The sequence below is a fragment of the Eurosta solidaginis genome, chromosome 1, assembly GCF_040869045.1.
Source record: "Eurosta solidaginis isolate ZX-2024a chromosome 1, ASM4086904v1, whole genome shotgun sequence".
NCBI classification, from domain to species: domain Eukaryota; kingdom Metazoa; phylum Arthropoda; class Insecta; order Diptera; family Tephritidae; genus Eurosta; species Eurosta solidaginis.
In genome coordinates, this window is record NC_090319.1 from 3,816,103 (window position 1) to 3,843,139 (window position 27,037).

The 27,037-nt window shown below is 36.3% G+C and overlaps 1 protein-coding gene across 3 annotated transcripts in view; it reads left to right on the forward strand.

Moving 5' to 3' along the window:
* Positions 1-17,101, forward strand: part of nAChRbeta2 (nicotinic acetylcholine receptor beta2) — a 37,540-nt gene extending 20,439 nt beyond the window's left edge. For 2 of the 3 annotated variants that reach the window (XM_067777647.1, XM_067777656.1), the window contains 5 exons: positions 4,534-4,709; positions 4,856-5,008; positions 5,280-5,362; positions 5,475-5,581; positions 16,609-17,101. In XM_067777647.1, the coding sequence (XP_067633748.1) occupies positions 4,534-4,709; positions 4,856-5,008; positions 5,280-5,362; positions 5,475-5,581; positions 16,609-16,824 (735 nt within the window). In that variant the 3' untranslated portion in view covers positions 16,825-17,101. The remainder of the gene's footprint in view (positions 1-4,533; positions 4,710-4,855; positions 5,009-5,279; positions 5,363-5,474; positions 5,582-16,608) is intronic. The other variant, XM_067777651.1, reaches the window with a different exon arrangement.
* Positions 17,102-27,037: the final 9,936 nt, after the last annotated feature.

Sequence of the window (27,037 nt, forward strand, 5' to 3'; positions counted from 1 at the left end):
AGGCACCATAAAGAAGAATCGGGCGCACAATGACTGTGTAAATCCAGTAGGTCACCTTAGGGGAGAATCCCCAGGAGGTGCCAATTGCCCTCTTGCAGGTGAACAGCTCTGCTGCTGCCTTCTTGGATCGTTCCGCTATATGGTCACTCCATAATAGCTTCCTATCCAGAATGACTCCCAAATACTTGACTTGATCGCTAAACGCTAAGAACGTACCCCCAATTCTTGGCGGTGTAAGATTTGTTACTTTGTACCGCCTCGTGAAGAGGACAAGCTCGGTTTTATCCGGTTTGACTTCCAAACCTGTTGCGGGTTGTACTTCTGGAGCAGCTCCAGGATGCCAGCTGGGTCCGTTGGCGTTACTGGAACCCAGGCTCTAGCCCTTGCTCGTGAGGGGATATCACGCGCCTCCACTACCTTGAGGCGCGCCCGGATATACCACCCCTATCAGTGTGACGGCGGCCGTATAGAGGTTTACCGACCTGGCGTCGTCACAGGCAATTAGCTGGACATTGCCCTGGAACCACCCTGCATCGGTGTAAGATGGCGATGGACCAGGGTTGTCTTTCTTAATCTTAACGGCCACCGTAGCGAGCGCGGCCTCGATCCACTTCCACTGTTGTTTCGGGATCCTGCCATCTTCGCTGCTCTCGTCTATAATGCCAATGATCTGCCGACCCTTGGCAATTTCGACGAAAGACCGCGTCCAGCCTCCCTGCGTCTTGGCCCTTTTCGGTGCCGTGGGGTTGGATTCATCCATAGACCGCTGGCGTTTCGAGGTTTCATCACTCTTGACTAAAACTTTTAAAATTACTTGAACTAAAAAATGATTGTAACATTCAATATCAAGCACCCCACGCTTTTTACTGTGAATTAAATTATTCTGTTAATAACTTAAATTTTATTATAATTTTATTTTAAGTTGATTAACTATAAATGAATGTCTGACCTTCTACTACTGTTATATAAACTCTTTCTTAATTGAAAATTATTTTCCATTTTCTAGTTCGGTTAGCTATAAAAGCGTGTTTTTTAGTTTTTTTAAACTATTTCTTTAGGCAGGATGCCTAACTTTTCCGCATCTGATTGCGATCACCCCAATGCAACTCTACAAATCGATACTCGATACTCGACTTAATTTATAACCACCCACACCATCACCACCACATGCATGTGCATGCATGTACATGCACGTGTATGTGTTCTTTTTGTCAGCGCTCATGCATATGCAGGTCGGGGTTGATGTGTGGGTGCCTTCCCCTCCAAAACGGAGGATTTTGCGGGTCAACGGTTGTAGCCTTCTATACAACCGGCCTCTTGGATTTCAACAGCCGTAACATACGCATCTGCCGCCAGCGATCTCTGCCGTGTTTCCACAATACAGTCAGGTAATATTGTCACCAAAATATTTTAGTTCTATTCAATAAAACATATTAATATAACGAGAAATTCTCGCCTATTTGTCTATTTCTTTCTTCCACACGCCATATTCCCACTGAGATCGACCCCGGTGCGCCCACCGACTCAGGGGCAGACGCACCCCGGCCGAACACTATTATTTATATAAAGATTTAGATAAAAATGTCGGGCATGTCACAAAATGTCAAAATATTTGAGAAAAAAAAGAAGCATGCTGAAATACGGACATAATCTTTAAAAGATACTACGTCCCTTGTTTGCTAAATAAGTTCCTCCATGTACTGCAGTCGGCCTCTACTGCTCCTGGTCGGTCCCTCCGCCACTGGAACATGCCTGTTAGTCTTTACATACGTTTTTTTTTTTTACCCAAACGTTTTCAAAAAGTAGGTGAGCCAATACAACCAATCACCAGTTCAAGTCCCGTATGACATTACTTTTTCTGATGGCGGTCCGTCTATCCAAAAGTCACCGGATTTACTCAAATGAGCTCCGTTTTATAAATGATCGACGCCGCGTTTCTATTCTTAACACACATAACATATTGATAGACCCGAAAAGGTGAATATTTGGTCTCCTTGATGATGGCACCGTTAAAAGTCATACCCATCGTTATTTTTGAAATAAAGTTTGTGTTTTCTGAAATACATTTGTATTTTTCTGAGTTTATTTCGGGGGTTTACGAAAATATTTGAATTTTTCTTTAATACTTTTTTGCTTTACCAAATTTTATTTAAAGTTTTATGAAATACTGTACGGTTGGGCGATAACGGTAACGCTTATGCAGATATATCACAGGCTTCGAACCCATTAATGATTCTAGGAATTTGAAATTACGATAACTGTGTTATTGTAATACTTATGATTATAGAAATTAGCCTATCTCTAATACAAATTTCACACAGAAAGTTAATGGAATGAAACAATTAAATTTTACTTTTCACACAGGCTTGCACTCGCTTCAAAAAATGAACTTCTGTCAGCAGCCCCAAAAAAATATTACGCTTTTATAAAAAAATGATAGCAGCCGTTTCCTCCTTAACTATAAAGACAATCAAAATGAAATGCATGCAGAACTACTCATAGATGTTGCACCTAACCAAATATGTTTCCATATTATAAATAAAATTTTGAATTTTTTCGGTGCTTTCGTAAATTATTGAAAATAATTTGTTTTTGATTGTCATTTGTTATAATGACAACGAAATCCGACCCATAATGCAAAATGTACTAAATTTTTAACTCAATTAGGAATTTGCATTTTGTATGGAAGATTGAGTTCAACAACATTCTGTGTGAAATTGGTATAACTTTGTTTGTCTTTGTATTTTTAATTTTAATAAAATATTAGCTCAAAAGAGCGGATGAACTATGTAGCTAAAAAGGGCGCATCCCATGAAGCTTGCTCCGCAGACGCCCCAATTAAATTGGATGAGACTAAGAGAAGGCAAGAGGTGCATATGATTGACCAAGCGGGAAAGGCGTGGATCCAAGTGCGGGGCTGTAAAGTGTCGAAGATTCTGTGTAGGTCTTACAACCTTAGACTAACAAAGTTGCTTCTATCATTAAAAAAGGAGTACTGTAGACGCATGACGGGTAATCTGACTGGACAGTGCCTTCCGGTGTCACGTGCTTTTAATTTAGGCTTGGTCAGTGATAGCAGATGTAGGAAGTGCGGGTTGAAGGAGGAAACGATCGAGCACGTATTGTGCTCGTTCCCTGCGCTTGCCAGGCTAAGACTCCAGCTGTGATACAGCTGTCAGCTCTAGAAGCAGCATGTGAAATAGGTCCTAGAAAGCTTCCAATGTTTGCAAAGAGGACGGATTTATTTTATAACATAAGTCCTGGTTATTAATAGGATTTTTCAGTTTGGTAGCACTACGGACTCATCCAGTCTATGTAAGGTTCTCATAGACTGGCCAGTTCGACCTAACCTAATTCAAAAAAATTTGTTAAAAAAGTTGTTTCACAGTATGCGTTTTTTGAGTGAACATCCATATATGTACCGTATTGCAACTACGTGATGCAAGAATATCACGGAATTTTGAGGTACCCATTGTGGGTAGAAACCCTTCGGGTAACAACGACTCAGAGGTCTGGTTTACGGATGGATAAAACTTCGATAACGGAAAAACGGGAGCTGACATCTATGGGCTGAACTTTAAGAAATCTATACCAAGTTGATGCAACCCCACTAGGCAAAAATCCATACAATAGAAGTTTGTGGTAGAGTATGTCTACATAGAGGCTTATTCTCGAGGGGTGCCCTCATTATGTCAGACAGCAAGGTAGCTTTTCGTGTCTTGTAGTCTTAAAAAATTACTTTTAAGCTAGTGGTTGATTGCATTCGTGTGATAAATGATCTGGGAGCCAAAAACCACGTTTTGTTAGGATGGGTACCCGGCCATCAGGGATATGAAGGTAGGTAGTCAGTAATGAGAGCATCAGTCAAGCTCATTTATCTAAGCAGGGATGACCTACGAACACTCACTGAGTATTATACAGAACACCGTAGTCTGCGCTGCGATATCATCTTAAGTAGTAAATCTATCCGATGCACAAATCGGTTGCATTTGAAAGCTGGAGAATGAAACGGCGGTTCACATTCATTGCGAATGCGTTGCTCTGGCAAGGCAGATACCCTCCCATCTCGTTGGAATGACTCTTAATATGATATGTTGTAAGAAGCCTGAAGAATACTTAAATATACTAAATGCCTCCAAATACAGTTAGAGGCTGAAAGGTCAAGTACAATAGATCAAAATAAGCGTCCCAATACATCGTGGCCTAATACTAATCATAACTTGGGTACATATAGACATATATAAATGAAGTCGACAATTGGCGATGAGTTGAAAGCATTTTATGTTACCTTTTAAATTCTGGACTAATTTTTATTTCGTCGCTTTACCTTCTTTTCTTTTTAACTAAAATCCAAATCAATTTTATTATTTGCTTGTTTGTTGGGTGGATTTTTATACTCAATGGAAGCTAATAAAAATATATGTATGTAGCAGTTTGTACTGAAAATGCAATGCCTAAAATATATTTTTATTAAGCTGCCAAAAATTGTTTATGTAAGTGGAAGAAATCTCTACTTTTGACTTTCGTTGACAGGTTACGTTATGTATTTCAATTCTTGTCTCGTTGACTGTGTTCTTCCTGTTGTTGGCTGAAATTATTCCGCCAACATCACTGGCCGTACCACTACTAGGCAAATATTTACTATTTACAATGATTCTCGTCTCGTTGTCTGTATGGACAACGGTATGTGTATTAAATATACATTTCAGGTAAGTCAACGATTTTCAGTTATTTATGTACATAATTACAAGAGTTATAAATATGTATGTATTTAATTTTTAAATGAAAAGGTAGATTTTGTTGTTTTAGTTTTTTTCTTTCCCTTTTTGGTTTCATCAATTTTGTCTTGCCTTAGATCACCATCGACTCATAAAATGTCACCTCTGGTGCGTAAACTATTTTTGAATATTATGCCGAAATTGATGATGATGCGACGCACCCAATATACACTGCCCGATTATAATGACTCAACACCCAGCAATGGTTATACCAATGAGATCGATGTACGGTGAGTGTTTATAAAAATCAGTTTCTCACTTCCACATCATTCCTAACTTTTCCGAAAAAGCATCCGATCCTGATATGGTTGTGATTCACCTGCACCGTTTTGCGTTTGCCTTTCGGTCTTCGCATCCTCTCTATACGCCTCATAATAATCAATGATGATTAGATTGTTAATAATTAATTTTTGAAAAATGTTTTTTATATACATACATTTACAACTGTTTTGTTGTTTTTCTTGTAATTTTCACCGCCAAAATGCGAAATCCATATGCAAGCAGCGATAGTATAAGCGACTTTCCCAGTGAGTTCAAGGACAGTCAAGAAAGTCCCTATGACAATGGTGGACAGCAATCGATTGGTAAGTGTTTTTTCAACTTTGTGTTAGTTCTACGTCATTTTTAGTAGTATTAATTTATATATAATTTTAAACTTTATATACGCACTTTCGAATATTTATTGTCTTTTACAAGATTCGGACAATGTGATCCCACGCAATTTGACACCTGAGTTGATGCAGGCATTACGCGCAGTGCGTTTTATTGCGCAGCATATCAAAGATGCTGACAAGGACAATGAGGTAGGACCATAAATACTTATAAATGGTGTACATTAGATAGGGTCGCTTTGGTGGGAAGCATAGTTGGATTTGATTTTTAAAATCCCTAAGCTATTTGACCTCTCATTTTAAAATTGATATCACATTAATTTGGTATTTTCTATTGTTGAGAATTACATAAGGGTTCTCTTTTTTATTGTCCTTTAGAACTCTGAAGAGTTTTTGCCTTAAAAGTATATTTCACGTTTCACCAAACTAAGAAAAAACAAGTAAGGAAGGCTAAGTTCGGGTGTAACCGAACATTACATACCCAGCTGCCAAATTACAGCTTGCAAAACTTTTAAATTACCTTCTTTTAAAAGTGGGTGCCACGCCCATTGTCCAAAATTTTACTATTTTTCTATTCTGCGTCATAAGGTCAGCCTATATACCAAGTTTCATAGCTTTATTCGTCTTTGGTAATGAATTATCGCACTTTTTCGGTTTTCGAAATTTTCGATATCGAAAAAGTGGGCGCGGTTATAGTCCGAATTCGTTCATTTTAAATAGCGATCTGAGATGAGTTCCCAGGAACTTCATTAAGATACCTCAAAATTTACTCAAGTTATCGTGTTTACGGACAGACGGACGGACATGGCTAAGTGCATTTTTCTTTCGCCCAGATCATTTTTATATATAGAAGGCCATATCTATCTCAATTAGTTTATGCCGTTACGGGGCACCGTTATGCGTTCAATTATTTATTTTTCGTACCTCTACGTACCAAAATATTGTAACGAATTTACTGCAATTCCCCTTATTTGCAATCTTCTGCTAATGTTCGAATCACTGAACTGTTGAATAAATAACTCCACTATTTAATAATGCAAAATTGCCTTTATTAAAGTTCTTCACAATATAACGTACTTCACAATAAATAACTCTATTACTGCTCGCCAGGTGGCTTCTCAAATCAAACTGACTCTCGCGCCTCTACTGGTGTCGCATTTTATACTGTTTGGTTTACTCGCTGACATTCTCTAGAATCTACTAGTTGGTTATCTGCTATAAGTTTCTCAGCTATAACTACAGATGCACAATTTTTATAGCTTCTCTCACAGCTCATGCGCGTGTGTTTGTGCGTTGCTTCTCCGCTGCGTGCACGTACATATGTGTACACATAATGATTGAATTATTGATGTGCATCAAGTGACTGCTTAGCGTCGGCTTAGAGATGGCAGTACACCTTAGTGCTGCTAATATTGGTAAAAATATTAACAACTAGTGATTTTACAGTTACTTTTGTTTTAGTGCCGACCGATAAAAGTTGTGCTAAGCATTTAAGTGAAAAAGTTGACAAATTAAGAATATGGAATAATAAAATAATAAAAAAAAAAAAAATTTTAAGTTAAACGGTTTTATTGAAAACAATACTTACATGAAGTAATAATAATACCAAAAGCTAGAAGATAATTAGGTAGGTCCTAGGTACTAGTCATCACACTCCTCATCAATCTAGGGCGTTGATCAGATAATGAAATAAAATTGTTGGGCGCGTGAAGTTTCTAAAAATGTGAGGCGTAGCATAACCTTTTTAAGGTTCAGTTGGTCTTACTTATGACTATCAATAGAAGTTTCACGCGCCCAACGCTTTTATTTAATTGTTTGATCAACGCTCTAGATTGATGAGGAGTGTGATGACTAGTACCTAGGGCCTACCTAATTATTTTAAGCTTTTGGTATTATTACTACTTCATGTAAGTATTGTTTTCAATAAAACCGTTTAACTAAAATTTTTTTTAATTATTTTATTTTCAAGTTTTTAGTCTTTATTTAATTGCCTATTATTTCTCATTCTATTTAGTTCATTTAGTGACTCATTATTACACTGACTCTTTCCTGACAATTTGTTACAATCTAAGTCCTCAATACATAATCCTTCCAAAGACTTTACTCGACTCTGCGCCACGTGTGCTTGTCCCTCCTCGAACTCCAAAATATTTTGACGTCACTTCGACCGGACTATATGTAATATTTGTTCCAAATATGACTCAAATCGGACATCATAGGTCGCTTTCTATTCTTGTATGTATTTTGTGTTCCAAATATGAAAAAACGGACCACAAATACGATTTTTTGAAATATTTCGATCCATGCGCCCCCTTTGGTAGTTTTTTTCCTATTGTTGCATTGTCATCGGGTTCTGAACAATATTCCAAATTTCAAGCTTGTAGCTTATCGGGAAGTTACTTAAATTTCAATTACAAAATTCGTGCCAGCCAGCCAGCCTGTCAAGTCCAGCTAAATAAAACCGTTTGAAAACAGGCGTGGAGAGTATATTCTTTAAATAAAAAAAGTAATTTAACTAAAAGCCTAAAAAAATTAATTTCAGTGAAAGTTCTGCTTAAAAGCAAGGTCAGGGAAGATTTAATATAATAGTAAGAACTGCGACACTTCTCTTCCTGTATTATGGTTTCACTCCAATAGAATATCGGTTAACAAACTATTTCGACTGCAAAATGCATCCTACAGAGATTTTTTGTCTTTATGCTGGTCTCAGTTCATTATAAATGTGGTTATGGCTTTTTCCCGAAATGGTCATAAAGTCAAATGAAAATTTCCCAAATGGCTACGGCATCAAATTTAAAAAGGTCAATAAGTCAGCTGGGTTATGGCCATTTAAAGTGACCACTAGGTCAATTGATTTGAAGTGGTCATAAATTCAATTGACCTTACGGCCCTTGACCGTATGTCGCCCCCAAGACATCGGAAGGAATTAAACAGCTTCTCAGAATGCAAGGGATCCCGAGAAGAAAGCAAGCGCAGTGGCCGGATGAAGGCGGCAAGCTTTCCGGTAGAAGTGTAAAGTTAACTGTACACTGTACACTGTAACTTCCCAAGCGAAATAGTACCTAACTGACGCAATTTCAGCCATTATTTTGGGATATCTACCGAAATGGGGAGACCTATAGAAAGCTTGACGCCTAGTGTTATATGTTTTATTTATTTCAATATGATCAGTATGATGCCGGACGAACCAAATAAACCTATACCATATTCTCGACATTGAGATGGTTAAAGACAATAATTTCAAACCTTGAGGTAAAATCGAAGGATGACCTGCCAATATTGCAACAACAGAACTCAAAAATAGCAAAACGGTATTAAGTATTTTGGCATATGGTAGGCCAGAACTACATCTGTCTAATGAACCCAAAGACGGACTATATGCTGAACCCGGAATTTACACCCCGATCATAATTCAAAAGAGGCCTCAAGTCTCATAATCAGAAACGTGGACGCAATGGCAAGAGTGTTAAGTAGGGGAGAAGCAGATAAAGCTACAACACAGAAAAGTATGTTCGAGACAACTCATCCACACTTGATCGACATGCTGCTGAAGCAGGAGCCACGTCTATCATCTAAAAGAAAGGTTTTTAAGCTCACCGCACTCGGATTTGTTTCTTGGATCTCCGACTTATGCAACATATTTAATAAATGTATTTAAAGCTTCAATCTCCCCCTGAGCTATAACTTATCTAATTTGTATGCTCATTATTTATTGTTGATTTCCAAAATTATTTCTCTACTGTTATTGTACTTTTATTTTTTTCCACACAAAATAACATTAACTATAATATTGCAAACGCGGCAGTTGTCTTACTTTTCTTCTTTATGAGTTTTGTTTAATCAAATCAAGCAAAAAACATAATAAATATTAAAGAAAACAAAAAAGGAAGGCTAAGTTCGGGTGTAACCGAACATTACATACTCAGCTGAGAGCTTAGCTGCATTGGCTTCATAGGGTTTCGTAGATGGTTTATAAGTGGTTTTTAATTCCATATCACATACGTTTGGGAAATATCGACCAAATTGCAGACCAAGGGTGACGTTTTTTGGAACGATTTTCCTTCATCCTTTGTCTAATAAGGGGAAATCACCATGGAGGAAAATGAACCTGTGGTAACCTTGAAATGTGTTTGTATGACATGGGTATCAAATGAAAGGTATTAAAGAGTATTTTAAAAGGAGGTGGACCTTAGTTCTATAGGTGGATGCCTTGTCGAGATATCGCCATAAAGGTGGACCAGGGGTACGATATGGTTATCAAATAAAGGTATTAATGAGGGTTTCAAAAGGGAGTGACCATTAGTTGTATATGTGAAGGCGTTTTCGAGATATCGACCAAAATGTGGACCAGGGTGGCCCAGAACATCATCTGTCGGGTACCGCTAGTTTATTTATATACGCAATACCACGTATTCCTGCCATGATTCCAAGGGCTTTTGGTTTCGCCCTGCAGAACTTTTTCATTTTCTTCTACTTAATATGGTAGGTGTCACACCCATTTTACAAAGTTTTTTCTAAAGTTATATTTTGCATCAAAAAACTAATCCAATCACCATGTTTCATATTTTTTTCGTATTTGGTATAGAATTATGGCCTTTTTTTTAAGTTTTCGAAATTTTCGATATCGAAAAAGTGGGCGTGGTCGACTATGACGGATTTCGCCCATTTTTAATACCATGATAAAGTGAGTACAGATAATTACGTAAACAAAATTTAGTAATGATATCTCGATTTTTGTTCAAGTTATCGTGTTAACCGTCTAGCGGAAGGACAGACGGTCGACTGTGTGTAAAAACTGGGCGTGGCTTCAACAGATTTCGCCCATTTCCACAGAAAAGAGCTATCGTCATAGGAGCTTTGACCTTACCAAATTTCATAAGGATTGGTAAATTTTTGTCCGACTTATGGCTTTAAAAGTATTCTAGACAAATTAAGTGAAAAAGGGCGGAGCCACGCCCATTTATAAATTTGCTTTTATTTTTGTATTTTGTTGCAGCATATCCCCACTCAGCATTTAGATGATGAAATTTTCAATTTCCCTACATATAAATACAATTTTATTACTCTTCCTGACTAAATAATGAGTTATCATACAATTGAACAAAAGAAATAATCAAATATGAATACTTTTGATGATCAAAAACTTAAAAGCATTTTTCGATCACTTTGAAGTCCTTTTATGATTAAATTTAAATATTTCTTAAAAACCAACAAAAAAATAATCAAATATGGTTACCTTTGATGATCAAAAACTGAATATAGTTTTTCAATCACATTTTGGAATCATATTTGAATCAAATGTGTTTACTTTAGGTGATCAAAAATTTATAATCATTTTCAATCAGCTTTCTGAATGTTTTCTGACTATATTTGTTGACTGAATAATGAGTTTTATACTTGTTAAAACTTTACTTTTCATTGAAATTGTTATTTTTTCACATACACACATTTTTTCAATCATGAAGTTCAGAAAAAATATGTATATAAAATTTGTATTATTAAGACATTCTTCAAGACAATGCAATGCAAATGCTGCTCGTACCCGAAGATTTCCCCAACCATTTCTCCACCTTCGACTTTCCAGAAAATACATAATAGTTGGACAATACAAAAGTTGTGAGCTATTTGACCAGGTAAGTGAAACTCTCTTGACATATGTACCTGGATATGTCTTCAACATCCCGAGCCGTATCGTATTTTAAGATATTGACGATCATACCTGATGTTGGATGTTGTAGTCGCAGATGTATATAGGTCAAGTTTGTTTGCGAGGGACCTGTGGTTCAAATAGCTCACTGCCGCATGCTTTCTTCCCTTGATGAAATAAGATTATTATGTAGTATCTATGTAGAATGAGATATGAAGAATAAATGCATCATAATCGCATTCAAATATGATTCAAAAAACTCAACCAAAACGATTGAAATATGTTCACGAATATGATCAGCAAATGACTCTGAAAAGTAGTCAAATATTGCTCTAAAACAATTAAAGCTCAATTTTACAATGATATCAAATATGAACAAAAAGCGTTTCGAAATATGAATCATAAATGATTATTCAAGAATAATCACATTTATGGTACATTTTTCTCCCGACGATACGTTAATTTTCGAACAAAAAATGCTTTTAAATTTGAACGTTTTTAATCATCTTGGGATATGATATTTGAATAGTTTTTGATCAAAATTTTCAAAAAATGCTGGCTGGGTCATTACTGAAGTTGAGTTTTGACATAATTTACGCATATACTGTAAAGATATTAAATGTTTTGTTCAAATTTTGACATTTAATTTGTTTTTATTTTAAGTGTGTGTGTTCGTCATCCGATTTCTCTAATTTTTATTTAGAACACATATAGTAATAGGAGTAATCCCAGCCAGCATTTTTTGAAAATTTTGATCAAAAACTATTCAAATATCATATCCCAAGATGATTAAAAACGTTCAAATTTAAAAACATTTTCTGTTCGAAAATTAACGTATCGTCGGGAGAAAAATGTACCATAAATGTGATTATTCCTGAATAATCATTTATGGTTCCTATTTCGAAACGCTTTTTATTCATATTTGATATCATAGTAAAATTGAGCTTCAATAGTTTTAGAGTAATATTTGACTGCTTTTCACAGTCATTTTCTGATCATATTTGTGAATATATTTCAATCGTTTTGGTTGAGATTTTTGAATCATTTTTGAATGCCATTATAATACATTTATTCTTCATATCTCATTCAAAATATGATACTACATAATAATCTTATTTCATAAGGGGAAAGCATGCGAAAGTGAGCTATTCGAACCACAGCTAACTCGCGAACAAACTTGACCGATATACACCTGCGACTACAACATCTAACATCAGCATTATCGTCTGCATCTTAAAATACGGATACGATACGGGATGTTGAAGCCGTATCCAGGTATGTTAAGATAGTTTCACTTACCTGGGGTTCAAATAGCTCACAACCTATGTGTTGTCCAATCATTATGTATTATCTGGGAAGTTGAAGGGGAGAAATTGTTTGGGGAATCGTCGTTCACGAGCAGCATTACATTATTTTTGTCTTGAAGAATATCTTATGCATAAATAATAAAATTTTTATATATTTTTTCTTAGCTTCATGATTGAAAAAATATGTGTATGTAAAAAAAATAAAATTTTTAATGAAAAGTAAAATTTCAACAAGTATAAAAACAAATATATTCATAAAAGATTCAGAAAGCTGAATGAAAATAGATAATAAATTTTTGATCACCTAAAGTAAACACATTTGATTCAAATATAATTCCAAAATGTGATTGAAAAACTATATTCAGTTTTTGATCATCAAAGGTAAGCATATTTGATTATTCTTTTTGTTGGTTTTTATGAAATATTAAAATTTAGTCATTATAAGACTTCAAAAATGATTCCAAAAAGTCATCGAAAAATGCTTTTTAGTTTTTCATCATCAAAAGTATTCATATTTGATTATTTCTTTTGTTAAATTGTATGATAACTCATTATTTAGTCAGAAAGAGTAATCAAATTGTATTGATATGTAGGGAAATTCAAAATTGAATCACCTAAATGCTGAGTGGGGAGCTTTAATTATTTTAGAGTAATATTTGAATGCTTTTTCTAATCATATTTGTGAACACATTTTAATCGTTTTGGTTGAGATATTTGAATCATTTTTGAATGCGATTATGATGCATTTATTCTTCATATCCCATTCAAAATAAGATACTACATAATAATCTTATTTCATCAGTGGAAGAAAGAATGCGGAAGTAAGCTATTTGAGCTACAGGTCACTCGCAAACAAACTTGACCGATATACACCTGGACTACAACATCCAGCATCAACTATGATCGTCAACATCTTGAAATACGATATGGTACGGGATGTTGAAGCCATATACAAGTACATATGTCAAGAGAGTTTCACTTACCTGGGGTTCACAACCTTTGTATTGTCTAATTTGTATTTTCTGGGAAGCCGAAGGTGGAGAAATGGTTGGGGAGCAGTACTTTCATTATTTCTTGTCTTGAAGAATAAAATTTTAATATATTTTTTCTGAACTTCATGATTGAAAAAATGTGAGTATGTGAAAAAAATAATATCTTCAATGAAAAGTAAAGTTTTAAGAAGTATAAAATTTATTATTCAGTCAACCAAGATAGCCAGAAAAGATTCAGATACTGTATAAAAAATGATTAAAAATTTTTGATCACCTAAAGTAAACACATTTGATTCAAATATGATTCCAAAATGTGATTGAAAAGCTATATTCAGTTTTTGATCATCAAAAGTATTCATATTTGATTATATCTTTTGTTCAATTTTATGATAACTCATTATTTAGTCAGAAAGAGTAATCAAATTGTATTGATATGTAGGGAAATTCAAAATCTATTCACCTAAATGCTGAGTGGGATGTTCCTGCCAAATTTCATCATAATATCTTCAACGACTGTGAAATTACAGCTTGCAAAACTTTTAAATTACCTTCTTTTAAAAGTGGGCGATGCCACGCCCGTTGTACAAAATTTTACTAATTTTCTATTCTGCGTTATAAGGTCAACGCACCTACCAAGTTTCATCGCTATATCCGTTTTTGGTAATGAATTATCGGACTTTTTCGGTTTTTCGAAATTTTCGATAGTGAAAAAGTGGGTGTGGTTACAGTCCGATTTTGTTCATTTTAAATAGCAATCTGAGAAGAGTGCCCAAGAACTTACGTACGAAATTTCATTAAGATACCTCAAAATTTACTCAGGTTATTGTGTTTACGGACGGACGGACGGACGGACATGGCTAAATGAATTTCTTTTTAACACGCTTTTATTAGCTTGGCCTGTATCTATCTATCTATGTATCTATGTATCCATGTATGTATGTAACGGAATCTGGAGCGGAGCCGAGAGCCCCGGTAATGCAGAGCTCCGAACTCCGCTGCACCTTCTGAAGCATTTTAAGATAGGTACTTTTAGCTAGTGCAGGTCACCAGACCAAGGTACCATAAAGAAGAATCGGGCGCACAATGGCTGTGTAAATACAGTAGGTCACCTTTGGGGAGAATCCCCAGGAGGTGCCAATTGTCCTCTTGCAGGTGAACAGCTCTGCTGCTGCCTTCTTCGATCGCTCCACTATATGGTCACTCCATAATAGCTTGCTATCCAGAATGACTCCCAAATATGTACTTGACTTGATCGCTAAACGCTAAGAACGTACCCCCAATTCTTGGCGGTGTAAGATTTGGTACTTTGTATCTCCTCGTGAAGAGAACAAGCTCGGTTTTATCCGGGTTGACTTCCAAACTTGTGGTGGGTTGTACTCCTGGGGCAGCTCCAGGATATCAGCTGGGTCCGTTGGCGTCACTGGAACCCAGGCTCTAGCCCTTGGTCGTGAGGGGATATCACGCGCCTCCACTACCTTGAGGCGCGCGCCCGGATATACCACCCCTATCAACGTGACGGCGGTCCTATAGACGTTTACCGACCTGGCGTCGTCACAGGCAATTAGCTTGAGATTGCTCTGGAACCACCCTGCATCGGTGTAAGATGGCGGTGGACCAGGGTTGTCTTTCTCAACCTTAACGGCCACCGTAGCGAGCGCGGCCTCGATCCACTTCCACTGTTGTTTCGGGATCCTGCCATCTTCGCTGCTCTCGTCTGTAATGCCAATAATCTGCCGACTCTTGGCAATTTCGGCGAAATACCGTGTCTTTTTACTCTGAATTAAATTATTCTGTTAATAACTTAAATTTTATTATAATTTTATTTTGAGGTGATTAACTATAAACAATTGTTTGACCTTCTACTACTTTATATAAACTCTTTTTAATTGAAAATTATTTTCTATTTTTTAGTGCGGTTTGCTATAAAAGCGTGTTTTTTTTAGTTTTTTAAACTATTATTTTTTCGCCCAGATCATTTTGATATATAGAAGGTTATACCTATCTCGATTATTTTATGCCGTTACGGGGTACCGTTATGCGAACAAAATTAATATACTCTGTGAGCTCTGCTCAGCTGAGTATAAAAACTGAGGACCAAGCAAATAAAACAACAAAAATCCGATGCTCTGATAAGGCCGGGCTATTCAGTTATGGACAGAAATGAGAGATTTAATTTTTGCTTAAGGGGATTGCTTAAGGGGATTCCGATTGAAGTCATCTATATGTTGTGCTTTTGCCATTCATCATACACAGATATGTATGTATATGTATGCATACATATAAATAATATGACAGCAGATATGGCGATTAAGAAATGTAACGTAATCAGAATTTATGGTTTGCGCATATTTAAGACTGTCATACATTTATGTTTCTGTGCCCATATTTTTCTAGTTATCAAACAGCGATCATCTCAAAACGACAATATAAAATTTAAACGTTTTATTAATTGCGGTAATATATGTATATGTATGTACATTAACAGGTTCCCTGTCTCATAGCACGGTTGCCTTGGAATTTCCACGAATATGCCTACCACCATGATTGGGACAGCGAAATAACTAATAGGTTTTCACGTTCATAAACAAGGACGTTGGGCGCTTCTACGCGTTTACGATAATGAAATTTTATGCTGCTGCGAGTTAACTCTTCTACGCTTTTAGGCTAATGCGCCGGCACGCTAATACGTTAAGCGCTTTCACGCTTGTACGGCTTATCCGCTGTTAGGTTCACGCTTACGACTACGACCATGGCTTTGAGTTATAATTTAAGCTGATATTAAAAACTATGAACAGGAAATTCAATTTGTAGCCCCGTAACTATGCAAGGCTAGTTTAATTTGATTTCAAACTTTTATGACGCTCAAAAATACGCAAGCCGCATACTTATTTAAAACATGTCATAAATCTGGCCAATATGAAACATATGTGTGTATAATTAGAACGACTTTTTGTGCAAATGAAGTTTGGTTTATTTATAAACATTTTTCACAAAAGTAGAAGTAGGCATGGAATAAAGCAGTCCCACATATATTTTGATCACACGATTGGCTTTTAACCGTTATTGATGCATTTAATTTTGATACAGCATTTTCCAAAATAGGCCGCAGTGCGCCTTAGTTACTCTGACAGATGCGTTCGACCCGCCGAATGGTATTTCGTTTGAGAAGATGCTGTGGGGAGTAATTCCCAAGAAGTACAAACTAAGAGAATCACTTACACATAATATATTTTAACAAAATCTTTTTTTTTTTAATTTTTCCAATGTATTTAGATTGTCGAGGATTGGAAATTTGTTTCGATGGTTATGGATCGCTTCTTCCTCTGGACTTTTACGCTTTCGTGTGTGTTTGGAACATTTGCTATAATCTGTCAATCGCCTTCATTGTATGATACACGTCAACCGATTGATCGGCAGCTGAGTGAAATACCATTGAGGAAGAACAATTTTATGTTGCCACCAGATATTGTGCGACAAATTGTTGATTAAGTAAATTAATTTGAGTAGCAAATAAGATTAAAGCTGTAGCCAAATAAGGTTACCACAAAAGTGAAGTAAGCTGAAGAGATCCGATGAAATTGAATGGAAATATCAAAGAGGCAATTTAAATGAATTGATAAAAGTAAATTCACACATACATAGCTAACGATTATAAAAATACATCTCTATAAAGTCTGAAAAGCACAAGCAGCCCTAAAAAGAAATACAAAAGCAAAACTACTTATGTATGTACGAAGAATTGATTAAATTAGAAAAAAAAAATAAAATAAAATAAGATAAAAAGGAACGAAAGTGAATTGATTTGTTTAATTTATTGGTTGTTCTTATATAAGTGTAAGTATCGAGGGCTGGGTGGAAGCTTAGGGTTAAATATTCATTTTGTCACAGCGACTGAAATCTTACAGTTAATCGCTGTGAGGGGTGGAGGTCGCTTTGGTTTAGTACGGGTCGCTTATCAGCATCTGCAAGTCACATTTTTATCGCGTTCAGCGATAGGGCGTTTAGGCATGCACGGTGTACACAGTGCCAGTTGCAGAAACGGTTTAATTTTGGCAGTTTGGAGAAGAGATTGCCTACAGAGGTTTTCCTCGGTACGCTTTTTCTCGCAACGTCCCCTCATAGTTGGACACGCTATGTGGCAGCGTTCATATTATGAGCTTGGCATCCCTTGACGCGACAACGGTGAACTCAGTTGGTCACTACAGATCCAGAACTCCAACTTTGATGAGGACTACGCCCAGCGTAATTTAATCTTGCTGTTAATTCTAGTTTTCGCAGCGGTGAAGGTCTGTTTCGCTGTACAAATATCTCGCCATATCTATGTATATGGCATGTCGGCTTCATTTCCCGATGATACCGCCATGCTGCTCACGATGCGGTTCTTTAAGCTCAACAATTTAAATACAAGGGCCAAATCAGTCATATCACCCGTAGGTAGTTACCAGGCTATGGGGCGGCAGAAAGTCCAGTTCAGGATTATCATGTTGGGGCAGGTTCATCCGTGACTTGGATGACTTGTTTTTTGACTTAATGGGCCAATGTTAGAACTTATTTTTCCACGAATGTCGCTTGCAGAATAAAGTCTACCCTCTTTTATGTGGCTGCAGAAAGACAAGTTCGGGGCTGTCATGTTGAGACAGCTTCATCCATGACTTGGATGCCTTTTTTAGACTTAACGGCCCCGTCTAACCGTGGCAATAAGAAATGCTGTGGCGTTTACCTTCTGCTATCGGGTAGCCCCGAACGGCACAGCACTTGCACGTCGCTTAGCAAGCCAGCCATGATATTTACCTGAGTATGTCTAATCTGGAAGCTAGTGCACATTCCTAGTTGGTCATAATACCCTTATAGCTCCATTGCCCGAACAGGCTGGCACTGAACTAGGAAAGCGTAGCTGTTTTGTCATTGCCTCCTGCCGTTGTGGGGAGCGCTTCGAACTTGATTGCATTATAGGTAAGCCCAACGGAGCTCGCGCGTTTCTCTGCGGTTTCCAGTAGTTTTCTCTTGTTGGCCGAAGTCTAAGCGATTATCACCACATCGTCGGCGTAGGTCAAATAATTTACAACGGCCTTGTCCATTTGAAAGCCAAACTCTTCTTGGGCCACCTAGCGGATGACAATCTCCAGAAAAAGTTCGTACAGCGTTGGGGAATTCAATACACTCGACCACTTTTTTTATTTTTTATTTTTTTTTTTTTGGTGTTGCGCAGTACTTCCCGAAGGACATATGTAGTTGTGTTGAAAACACCGCTCAAATTCTAAAAACCCTTCCTTGAGCCTTATTGCTTGACGTGGAATATGTTCGGCCGGTCGCCTTCGGTCTCAAAGAGCAGTTAGGTAACAAAAGAGATTATCGAGTGTTGCTAAGGGTAACGGAAGATCCTATAGGAGCTTCCAAGAATTTGTTGCACAAATTTGTTCTTTTTTTTTTGACACAGGCTGTATAATTTCCGGGGCAAAGTTAAGTCAGGACGATCCAAGCTCGACCATCCAAATATTGACATGATAAATTATGAAAAAACTGCCTTCTCTTTAGGTAACTTTCCCAAAGCGTAATCCGTTGAAAAATTCTATATTGAAAAAGCATTCATGCCCACTTTACTTAGTAAAACTGGTTTTTTGAAGTTGAAAAAATATTGAGAAAAACCGATCTTATATTTCAGACTAATGGTGAGAAGGTAAAATTTTTTTTTTTAACTCTTCGACGTTGCAAAATTTAGCCAAAATTGTAGTTTTCTGCAAGTTGGTTATTTTACATCCGATATTTGAAGTTGATATGTCATAGTTTTGGTCTTGAGAAGCTCTATATTATATTTTTGAGCTATGAATACGTTTTATTTCAGTTTTGTATGCTGGATTACAACTGATCCTTAGATTATGCTTCTCGGTTTAGCAAACAATAAAAAACTGACGCACAGTGGCATTTTTGCATGTTTTAGACGCGAAAAATTAATAACTCACTGAAAAATGAATATATTTCATTCAAGCCAAGTGTATATGTTTGTATGCCTTAGCCCCTTTCAGTGAGGATAGGCGAAGGGGGTGAGGGGTTAGGGGGGTTGGACCTCCCTCTCCCTCCAAAAATTTTGAATTTAACCCAAACAAAAACTTTCTTATAGCCTTATCCTGTTCTTTTGTTCACAATTGAACTTACCTATATTAAATTTCTGAGCAGGGACTGCTACCTTTGCTTTTGACTACTTTCGTGTCTAACGATAATATTGGAGTTATTGCTGCGAGTTTAATAAATGCAAATCGTGATAGAATACCAACAGCAAATGCTGCTACAGCCAATGTACCAGCAATGCCTGTGAAAAATATTGCCATTAACTTTTACGGTTTCGGAGCTGCAAATTTGCCCTATGCACCTTATCCTTATGCATATGATGGTTATCATCCTTATTATAGCAACGGATATCCAGTTAACAGCTATGATAATTATTATACACCCATTGGTTATTATTATGGCTAATTTATAATTTCCTTATAAAATTTTGCTCTCAAACACAATTTGTAATAATAGAATAAAAAATTTTCGTTTTGCCAATCACCCAAAGATGTGAAACCTTCAACCACCTAGTTCTCACAACGCAGTGGAGGTCTCCCACACACTTTCATTCAAAACGGCGGCCAGCATCACGGACATGACCATAAATATTCTCTCAAACACTCCGAAGGCCATATCATCTTCTCTCGACACCGTCCATGACTCGAGCCACTCAGCAGGACAGGTATGTTAAGTGACTTGTAGAGCGAGAATTTTGTTCGCCGAGAGAAGACTTTAGTTTTCGAATGCCTTCTTAATCCAAATTATCACTTGTTAACAAGGGTTATTCTTTGTTTGATTTCCAAGCCGACATTGTTTTTGCTGTTTAAGCTGGCTCTCAGAGAGACGACGTCCTGCACAGTCTCGAATTCATATCCGCCTACAATAAGGTTGCTACCAGGGTGCGGATGCGCTTACTCTTTCTTGGATGACATCCTCATCTTTTCCTCATTTATCGAAAGACCCATTATTTGCCTCTTTATGCAATACAGAGGAGGCAGAACTAACCGCGTTTTTTTAAGGCCAATGATCATCAGCATACGCCAGAAATTGAGCACTTTTATCTATTATATAAAAAGGCGAGTTGAAATTTTCGCGCCCCTTTTACGGCCAAACTATAATTCTAACTCTACTTTTTGTTTGAGCCAGAGACGACAGACATGTTCAAATTCGTAATTTTCATTACTGAGAAGAGGCAAAGCCAAAATTAAATATTCAGGTTTACGTACATACATATATATGTATTTAGGTTGTTGTTGGTTGTGAGATTCTTGGCGTGTTTCATATGAAAATATTATTTCAAAAAATAAGTAAAAAAAAAATTATTAGATAAAATAGAATAAGCAAAATAAAATACAAAGAATTAACCAATGTTGTCTATTTGTATGAATTAGGCGGGGATTGCCTTCATTGCTTTCAAATGTATGAAAGAATTTATTTGAAGCAGATTTTAATTTATTTCATAATTTGGAAAAAAATCAAAAATCGTGACATCAGGACCGACAAATAAAATTAAATTAAAATAGGAGTTTTTCTTCCTCTCTTCGTGACGATAACGCTCCCAGGTACTGCTGTGTTCGTACACAGCGTTCCTCCTTTTTTCGAGGCAGCACTGTATTTCTCATCGTACTGGATATTATGGTGTCCACACAGGGGGTACGTTGTGTTGGAGAAATGTGCTCATACTGCTAGGATCCTTTATCGGGTCGAAAATTTCTATAAGTAAGCAGAAGTGAGAGCCAAAAGCGGTAATCATCGTAGGCATCTTATCTGCGGCCAACTTTCTTTGTCTATCCAAAGTAGTCATCCAAGCCGATGTATGGATCTCGTAGCGTGCACACATCCCTGAAAACGTTGCTATCTGCTGCTCTCAATCTTTGCGTGATCGATTTGGATTTCGGTTCTGGATAGAGTCATGTAGCTTGGTGTATCTTTTTATGCTGGAACTGGGTACTGCAGATGATGATGTTTCCAGCCTAGGCGAAGTTAATCAACCTTAACATGTTGGGAGATATTATAAGGTGGAGGCTGAGTTTTACAACTATGAGACGAAAAATCACTTCATTGCCTAATCTGGCGTTGAAGTCTACAGGCATAATTTTGATGTAAAGTTGTGGCAGTCAATGTATGCCTTTTTTAGTTTCTCATAAAATGGGTGCTTTTAGCCACGTCGGTCGCAACATCTATTTGTGCGTAGGCAAAAATTTATGTTCTATTCAAAACAAACGTTTTGGTGCGGATCGCAGCGAAATGCTCGTTCATAACTGTGACCGACAGTGCTTGGCGGCGAAGTCTCTATTCCACCATAAAACCAACTTCGTGACACTGAATTGTGCGTTTCTCCTCATTGCCACTGCGGTAGAAGTCGCATGTCCCTATCGTTATTTTCTTTTGGTGTCCTTCGTATTTTGTATGTCGGTGGTGTTAGCGTTTGCATTCACGAGGTCATTAAAAATCGGGCAACTATATCGTCCTCATGTTTTAGGTACATGCCTTCAAATTACACTCCGCAAGGGCTTAGCCGTAGTAATTATCAGCAAAAAGAGACCCCATCCGGGACATGCTACCGTTTCCTGCACGTTTTATTCCGGTCTGCCTACAAAAAAAGTAGAGCTCGACCTTTTCTTTTTTAGCAGTGAAATATAAAAAGATAATCACTTAAATCTTTTCCGTTCACAAACTTGTCTACTTTTTCAATCACTTATGCTACTGTGCCCCTAAGCAAGTAATGAAATTCGAAGACAACTTTTGTTACCCGTTTTTCAATCATCATCACAACCAATTAGCATATTAAATTAAATAAATTTTAAATTACCCAAGACATGAAAAGGAAAGTAGAATAAAGAAAAGAAACTATGCAAGCAAGAGTTTAATAATGCATATTTATGTGAGATGGAGAGTGGAAAGTGCAAAGTAAAATAAATTACATAAGTTACATAAGCTCATTTTTAAGTGATGAGTGCACTAAACCAAGGAAGATTTTGCCAATATACAAAAAAACCAACAGCAATATTTTGCAGCTGAATTCATAATAGAGCGAAGGTGGAATACATCACCGGGCTACATTGTGAAGCAAATGTCAAAGAGCCTCCTGATAGACACCAGATTCTTGTATAGTTAGTGTTTATATTGTTGTGCATATTGGAATAGTGGTGCCCTAATACATTGCTTGTAAGTATGAACGTACCGTGTAGCATAGTTGCGGGTAGTGCACAATATTTTGAGTGAATATACTTTTATTGGAGAAATTTAGGTGCCAGCTGTCGCCTTGTCCGACCTGATGTCACGTTGTTTAAATTTTTCCCAAATTATTAAATAAATATATAACTACATAGCTACGTTTCAAAATCCTACTTATATAGATTTTTTGGCTTACGGGTTTCGCGCTTTAATATAACAAAATAAAATTTCTAAACCACTGTACATAGGTGGGCGTGATTCTCAAACTTATTTTATCCATTTTTAAAGCATACACCTGTCATGATACATGCAATACCTTGACTAAATTTCTATAAGTTAAAACTGTTTCCGTTTGATTTATGATGCCAAAAGTATTGGAGACAGTTTAAAAAGAGCCGGGGCCACACCCATTGGCAAAATTTGCCTAATTTTCGTACTTTGCTCGACTAGAATATAAGTTTAATGTAGTTACATACTACAAAGAAATTGCAAATTTTCTTACAGCTTTCGAACATATTTAAAAAACCGATTTTGTTAATTTTTACCCGTTCCAAAGCTCATAGTAGTAATGCAACTTCTGCCAAGTTTCAACATGTTGTAATCAACGGCTTTTGATTCTCGAATTTTTAAGTTTACTTCCATTTAATATAGGCCGTGCCACGCCTATATTTTGTCAAATTTAACCAAATTTGTAACTTGCGTCATAATATCAATTTATGAACCAAATTTTCACTATTCCTTATTGAAGTGCTCCATTTTTACCATATTAAAAATTTTCGAAATCGAAAAAAGGGCGTGGTTATAGTCCCATTGTAACAGTAATGTGATCTGGTTTCATTCAACCTTATGAAATTTGAAAACAAACGGAATTTATCCATCTTACCTTGTACAGTAGAAAGTTACTCAATTGTGTTACTCAAAGTGTTGCTGGGTTACAAATATAACGAAAAATTATTTTCAGTATACTAAATGATATGCACAAACTCTTTCCTTTTACTGTAGCATAATTGATGTAACCGCCTATTGGAATATACTCGTACACAAAATTTACAAGAAACTATCGACTTAAGGGGGGGGGGGGGAATTATAATAATCGTACATCACGCATTCCAAAAAAAGCTGCCCACCTTAGGAAGTTCATGTCTCGAAATTTTTAAATTTTTTCACCACACTTAAATTATATGTGACGAATACTAGCAACGCTAAGGGATACTGTCATCTCTAAGCCGATACTAAGCAGTGACTTGTATGCATATCAACAAATGAATCATTGTGTCTACCCATATGTCCATACAAGCAGCGGAGAGAAAACGCACAAACACATGCATATATCTGAGATGCTCCCAAAAGTAGGCAATGGTTTGTGCAAGTATCGCTCACATGAGAAAGCTATACACGTGCATCTGTAGTTATAATTATATAGCAGATAACTAAATAGTAAATTCTAGAAATGGAAGCGCCTAGAAGTATGCGAACGAGAAATCACAGAGTATAAAAGGCAGCAACAGTAGAGGCACGACAATCAGTTTGATTTAAGACGCTATCTGGCGAGCAATAGAAGGTTATTGTGAAGTACTTTAATAAAGGCCATTTTGCATTATTGAATAGTGGAGTTATTTATTCAACAGTTTAGTGATTCGAACGTTAGCAGAAGGCTGCAAATAAGAGGATTTGCAGTAAAATCGTTACAATATTTATTTTTTCATACTAGCCTTTAACACGTTGACTGCTGGGATACAAGGGATTGATAAGCGCAATTCAAAGCTTTCTAGCTTCAAAGCTTCCGCAACCCAATTGTCAACTTGACATATGATAGAGGAATCCCGTTACAAATATGAATGTATCATATACATACATATTTCGCAGGCGGAGGCTCTGGCGAACGCAAGTTTCTTGCACAACTAGGAAGTGGTGGAGGCGGGTCGGCCTAGAAGGTTCAATGTGATAGTATTAAATTATTCCCGAGATCGTCGGGCTAGTACTTTAATGGTGTTTGTTATCGGAACGTGACGGATCAATATCCGGCAAAGTACCATCAGCATCGATAACACTCCCCAAAACTTTCTGTGTTGATAACATCCAAAAATTCTCTTAGGTGCCATACATATGTATGTTTCGTTATATCTAGCGTGTAACCATGATTTATACAAATCATATTAGCGATATCGAGGCACGATGAAGGCACGATTAAGGCATGCTTAAGGCACGATTAAGGCAGTCTCAATTAACAACTCTAACAGCAACTCTGCTGCAGGAATGACGTTTTTGATAACGTTTTCAGTTCTTGAATACGGTTGGTAGATTTTAAAGCAAGCTTGAGGGTAGTGACTTTGGGCGTATTAATTTTCGGAGAGTGCCTAAGTACGCTCCTGGACTTCCATGGATAATATGTATACATTGAAAATTCTATTTAAACTTTTGCATGTATCTACCATTATATACAGACGTATGTATATACTTAAAAATTCTAAATTTTTTGAGCTTTAAGTTATGCAAAGATTTACTCATTTAACTATTCATTTGCGCTCACTTAGCCCATTTTTTTATTGAAACTTGGCATCAGTGTTTGTTTGGAAATATTGCTCTGTTTTGAATATTGTTAAAATTTTACCCGAGAATCTTTAGCAAAGGCGTTTTGCGAACTAAAGTTTATTAAAGTTAATTGAATCAGGGGTATGTAAAACAAATTTAAAACGTTTCGCTGGCGTAACTTTTGCAGGTAATCCGAAGAGAGAGGAGACGTCACGTTTTTACGATTTGTGGAGTTTTCTTGAACATAGCATTACTTTACCTGGGCTCTTTCGTCACTTTATTTTGATTTAAAGTGATATTAATTGACTGCTTTCTGAACTTTTCTATCTCAAATCTAGGGTCGTTTAGTCGATAGTAAAAAAAAATTAACATTCAAATAAAGCTGCTTAATTATTTAAAACACTTGAAGTTGTGCTGGCGTATGCAATCGGAAAAGAGACACTATTATTGCACAACAAAAATATAATTTAACTCCTTTATAAAAATGCTAGGCCACTAATTTATGGATGTATTGAAATCTTGCATTGAAGAAGCCTTTATAGAGCTCCTTGGACGTCGTGTAAAAATGCTTCCCTTTTTACAAAGCAATTGATATCAAAAGACTTTAGAAAATTCTTGATGTTAAACTACTTGTGCGATCAAAATTTTTCCTTTCATTTTACATTAAACAATTTGATATATTTCTTATATAACCAAACAATTTTTGAACAAAAGTTACGTTGTTCGCTGTGTACCAAATGTACATACATACATATATGCACAGTTATGGATCCCTACAAGAACAATGCGAGTAATAAATTATTCTATGAATAGAGAGAACAAGTTGATGGAAAATAAAACACAGCCTGCCTTCAAAGTTTGAATCACATTGGTCCCCATACATAAAAAACGAGCATTTGTTCAAACTCGAGTTTCTAAGTAAAGGTGGCGTTAAGTTTTATATATTCATAATATTTATAATATTCGTGAAGCCTTAATTCCCCGATGCTTGAAAGAGATTTGTATGAAGATTGGTACACTTGTTTCTATAGGTTAACCTAATACTTTTTGAGACAATGCCTGTACAAACGGGAGGTGACATTACGATGTTAAAATACGGATTATCTACAAAACGCACCAAATTAGTTTAAGTAATCAAAATCTGGTTTGGCCCTGAATATGAAACTATAAAAAATGCTAACTGCCACAAAAGTTTAATTTTTATTTAAATTTTTTCAGTTTAAATGTTGTTACACGTAGATACTTGAACACATGTGAACACATCCACCAAAAAAAGTAACGTTGGTCATTAAAATACACACACATATTTAACAGGTACATATATACATATGTATATGTCACATTTTTCATATATTTACATGATGAAAATATTGCTCTCGTTTTCATTAACATGTGATTACGAGCATTTTAATTGCATATTTGCAACTGACAGTGAACAAGTTGATAACATTTGCATTAAACATTAAACAAACGACGTATGTGTGTGTGTGTTCATATGTATAAAGAATGTACATATGTGTAACTGTATGCATATAAGTACAGGTAACTCTCGAATCTGTTAGTAAGTATGTGAACGCATACATACATATACATATATATATTTCAATATATGAGAATAAAACCGGAAAACGAATGCGTACTAAAGGCTTAATTGTCAATTAAGTAAATTATTTATTGCAGAATGGCAGCAGAATATACAAAATCACATCCCAGATTTCAGTTGAATATGAAGAATTGTGCAAAACAAAATTGGAAAATGTAAAGATTTCTATACGGATATTGTTTTCTTAAATCCTTGTATAACAGAAGGCGAAATAAGTGACGTCAAATTCGTATTATTCATACTTGTAATAGGCACTTGTCACTCTAAATAAAACATTTATTGAATGTTCCACAACATATTAAGAACTAAAATGCGAACAATACAACATTTCTCTGCTGCTTA